We start from the raw sequence: 4776 nt of genomic DNA, 5'->3' as shown, positions 1-4776 counted from the left end.
CCAGGGTCAGAGGACGACTGGGGCGGCGCCTGGGTACACACCGGAGGAGGAGGGGAGGAGGAGGAGGCCTCCAGCCTCAGCCCTGAGCCCGCCAGCCTCAGCCCTGAGCCCCAGGCCCTCCGCGGCCCACAGCACTGACATTGCTCGCGCGCCCCCACCGTTAGTGTTCCAGATCCTCAGGAGACAGCCGTTACCTAACCCTTCAGATATCTACCCTGGAGGTGCTGATCTTCTAGTGAGAGCCGTTGCCTTGGAGAGGATGAAGCTGTCAACCACACTCCAAGGGGGCCTCGGTAGCGACCAGCCCAATGGTGCCCCTGAACAGATGGGCCCAGAAGACAGTCGTGGTGGCAGTGGCCTGGGAGAGGCCACTACGTGTGCCGCCTCTGAAAAACTTTACTCTGGACCGGGACCCCTCAGCTCTGCACCAGAGATTGTACACAAGGGCTTGAAGGTGGGGTCTCTCCGGGTAAGTGACCAGGTTTCAGCTACATTCGCGGATGAGGTGCAGGCACCAGTGAGGGTGCGCATGCGCAACCATCCCCTACGCAAGATCCCTGACAGCAAGAAGCACCTCTCACTACCCGCTGACAGCCTGCTTCCCCGGGGCTACCTGGAGAAGCTGATCCTCAGTAGTCCCATCTTTGACATGCCCCGCAGCCGCCTCCTCCACCACTTCAGCCTGTCCGAGATTGGCTTGAGGAAACTGGAGACCTACACGAAGCTGGACAAGCTGGGTGAGGGAACCCAGGCCACCATTTACAAAGGCAAAAGCAAGCTCACAGACGACCTCGTGGCACTCAAGGAGATTCGACTGGAAAAGGAAGAGGGGCTACCCTGCACCGCCATCTGGGAAATGTCCCTGCTCAGGGACCTCAAACACGCCAACATAGTCACACTCCTTGACATTATCCACATGGAGAACTCCCTCACCCTCGTCTTTGAGTTCCTGGACAAGGACCTGCAGCAGTACCTGGACGACTGTGGGGCCATCATCAACAGGCACAACGTGAAACTCTTCCTGTTCCAGCTGCTCCGTGGCCTGGCCTACTGTCACCGGAAGAACGTGCTACACCGAGACCTCCACCCCCAGAACTTGCTCATCAGCAAGAGAGGAGAGCTCAAGCTGGCCGACTTTGGGCTGGCCCGGACCAAGTCCATTCTCACGAAGACCTACTCCAACGAGGTGGTGACGCTGTGGTACCGGCCCCCCGACCTCCTGCTCGGGTCCTCACACTACTCCACCCACGTTGACATGTGGGGTGTGGGCTGCGTGTTCTACGAGATGGCCACTGGCCAGCCCCTCTTCCCGGGCTCCGTGGTGGAGGAGCAGCTGCACATCATCTTCCGCGTCCTGGGAACCCCGACCGAGGAGACGTGGCCAGGCATCCTGTCCAACGGAGAGTTCCAGGCACGCAACTACCCCAGGTACCGTGCGGAGGCCCTTTGGAGCCATGCACCCCGACTTGATAGCGATGGGGCTGATCTCCTCACCAAGCTGCTGCAGTTTGAAGGTCGCAACCGGATCTCCGCAGAGGATGCCATGAAACACCTGTTCTTCCTCAGTCTGGGGGAACGGATCCACAAACTTCCTGACACTACTTCCATATTTGCACTAAAGGAGATCGAGCTACAGATGGAGGCCAGCCTTCGCTCTTCGTCGATGCCTGACTCAGGCAGGCCAGCTCTCCATGTGGTGGACACTGAGTTCTAAGCCGCAGACCCAGGGCCCAGGGGACAGCAGCTGGAGAGATGCTACACCCCTCCCAGGTCAGCCACCTGCTGCATCCTGCCTGCCTAGCTGTCCAATTCAAGCCCACCTGCCCACATGTCCCCTGCTGCCTGTCCAAACATCTGTCCATTGGCCTGTGAACCCACCCATTGGCCTGTCTGCTAGGTGCTGACAAAGCTGTTGTCACTCCTTAGAGAGAGAGAAAGAGAATATCAGCAATATTCTCTCTTCCCTGTAGCAGTAGGAGGCATGGTTTCCCCACTGATCCTTTACCTGACAATTCTTAGAAAATGAGACTGATCTGAACCTGAAGGACCTGTTTCTAGAAGAGATACAGGAAGTAAGTAGATCTGAGAGGCACAAAAGGTGGACTGTAGTGGATACTGTTGTTGTCTCCCCAGGCCCCCTTTTCTCTGAACCTCCAGCCCCCTGCTGAGGGAATATTGCTGCTGGTAGCTCAAGCTGCATCCCTCACCAGGAATTGTCCTTGGCTGGAGGGAACTGGTTCATCCAAGGTTATTCTTCCTCCCAGGAGGTAGCCCATGGCCAACGGCGACTGGCAGACGTGAACACACCACTGCCACACCCCTGCCTCAGTCTGTGACAACTCTGAAGGTCTGTCCCAGCTCCAGGGCTCTCTGTGGGAGAAACCTCAGAGGCAACGTCACTGCTGTTCAGGTTCTCCTGCTGCCTGTTCGTCGGTCTCATTTTCTCGCAGGTGTGTTTCCTAAGAACACTCTGCAAAAGCCCTCCACAAGTGTTTGTTTGTCTCAAGGTCTGTGTCCAGTTAGCCTAAGTCAGTGCATAGCACTTCCCTGTGTCGACATTGACGTCACAGCAAAGGCACTTTCCCACAGATGGAAGAAAGCCCTCACCCACCCAGCCCTGTCCTCCAGCATGAGTGAGGTTGGGTATAGGGCTGATCTCCCACATGTGTCTGGGGGTTCACAGGGAAGAAGTCTGCGTACAAGCAGAGTCTGTCCCAGCTTAGTAAAGGCACAAGGCTTGCAGGCTGACGGGTACCATAAATGAAGCCAGGATCGCTGCCCTCCAGTGTGAGACACACATGCTCCCACCCAGACACATAGAAGGCCTCCACGTGGGAGGTGGAGGGCCAGCAAAGCAGGGCTCCTGCAGAGAGTCACCACCCACATCTCTGCCTTAAGCAATGGAGAGTAAGTGTTGGAGCACCCTCTCTACAGATCCACCCACAAGTATCCTTGAAGTTCTCTCGTAACGGGGATAAATAGCGTGTACCTGGAATAACACCTGAGCAGGAAGATGTTCTAAATTACTTCTCTGGCCTCAAAATGTACCAATTCACATCTATACCATACTTCTTCTCTGTTGCCATGTTTCTCAGTATATTTCTAAGTTTTAGCATGCACCATCCCGTACTATAATTACTCAGGAGGGGCCACATTCTCCTCACATACCATGAGAACTTTCAAAGCAAGAACCTAGATTGTATTCATCTTCGTGTGCTGAGGGCCTGGCTGAATGAATGCGGCTTCACATGTGGGTCCCAGGAAATGGAAGAGGTGACATGTCACCTCAGGCTATCTCCAAATGACAAGCATCAAGCCAACCAAAAAGGCTATTTAAATATGTGTATTAAAAGTGTACATATTCTTTGATAAAACACTAAGTACATTTTTAAATAAAGGAAAGCTGTTATTTTTTTTCTATAGATGTATCTGTTTTCTAATTTCTTCACACTAAGGCATCTGATTGTAACATTTAGGTTTCTTAAAAGAAAGAAGGCAACATCGATGTATGGAGATTCTGCCCTTTGTTCTAACTCCAAACTGTTTTCAGGCTTGCTTTCCAAGGCTCTGAGCCTCTTACACGTGCTTCGGTGGAAAGGTACCGATAGGCCTGTGTGGATCGGGGTTCCCCAGAAAACAGAACCAATAGGAAGTGCAAGTGTGTGTGTGTTACGTGTAACACACATGTACACATGCATGTGTCATATGAGGGTTATATAGGAAATGTATATGTGTGTGTGTGTTATATATGAGACGTACTGAAGGAATCAGCTCACATGATTATGGAGACCAAGAAGCCCTGCACTGTGCTGCCTGTGAGCTGGAAAACCGGCAAAGCCAGAGGTGTAATTCAGTCCCAGCTTGGAGGCCTGAGAACCAGGAGCACTGATCTCTAAGGGCAGAACACCAACGTCGCAGCTACGGCAAAGAGGGCAAATTTCGCCTTCCTCCAGGGTTTTGCTCTCCATGGGCCCTCAGCAGATTAGGCGAGGCCCACCCTCACTGGAAGGGCTACGGTTCTTACTCAGTTTATCGATTCAAACACTAATCTCTTCCAGGCACACCCAGAAATGATGTTTCCCAGCCATCTGGGCATCCCTTAGCCCCCATCGAGTTGACACATGAAAGTAACGACCACAGGGGCTAGTGTTCCTTCAGGTTGAAATTCACACACAACCCGCACCAGGAGAGACTGCGAAGGCTCCTGGCGCCCGAAAGACAGGACCCTGGTACAACCCGGGACAGCCAGCCTCTCCGCCCGTCCTCAAAGACGGGAGCTGGCTCCTCCTCTCCTTTGCTGTAACAGTCCTGGTGACCACCATGTCAGCAGTCCCTGAGCCGGAACACACAACGCAAGCCGCAGTGCCACCCAGGAGAGCGCACAGGTTACGTATTTACATCGGGCTCTCAGAAGCTTCAGGACCACGTGTTGAAGATGGTGATGGGGGATCGCTCTTGTCCAACTGAATTTCTTTCTACACCGTGTCCGTGTGCTCGAATAATAACAGCACCAATAAAGCTCTTCTACATGGGAGAAGCAACCAATGACCGGCAGCCAGCAGTCCTGCACGTCAGTGCTGCCCCGCCCACCCCACAGTGTTTTCCAAGTCAGCTGGGAAGGCTGGCCCGGCCCACAGCCAGCTCCGCCCCTTCCTGAGCTCCACCCCTTCCCGTCCCCACCCTCCCTGCCGTGGTGACAGGTAGTCACTTAAGGAGGCTCAGGAGGCACCAAATCTTGAGACTTGAGTGGAGCAGCCAGGGAGTGATCCTGAAGAT

General features: G+C 54.0%; 1 protein-coding gene across 1 annotated transcript; it reads left to right on the top strand.

Moving 5' to 3' along the window:
- Positions 1-271: 271 nt before the first annotated feature.
- On the top strand, positions 272-1722 carry CDK16 (cyclin dependent kinase 16). The gene has a single exon (XM_045195628.3). The coding sequence runs from the start codon at positions 326-328 to the stop codon at positions 1712-1714; it is 1389 nt and encodes a 462-aa protein (XP_045051563.3). The 5' UTR covers positions 272-325; the 3' UTR covers positions 1715-1722.
- The last annotated feature ends 3054 nt before the right edge of the window (positions 1723-4776 follow it).

Source organism: Desmodus rotundus, chromosome 9 (genome assembly GCF_022682495.2).
Source record: "Desmodus rotundus isolate HL8 chromosome 9, HLdesRot8A.1, whole genome shotgun sequence".
NCBI classification, from domain to species: domain Eukaryota; kingdom Metazoa; phylum Chordata; class Mammalia; order Chiroptera; family Phyllostomidae; genus Desmodus; species Desmodus rotundus.
The sequence above is the reverse complement of the archived record's forward strand: the minus strand, read 5'-3'. Positions and strand labels throughout refer to the sequence as shown.

What these genes read in the sequence shown, in the direction of transcription:
- CDK16 (XM_045195628.3), top strand. Translation starts at nt 326, where the DNA reads ATGGGCCCAGAAGACAGTCGTGGTGGCAGTGGCCTGGGAGAGGCCACT.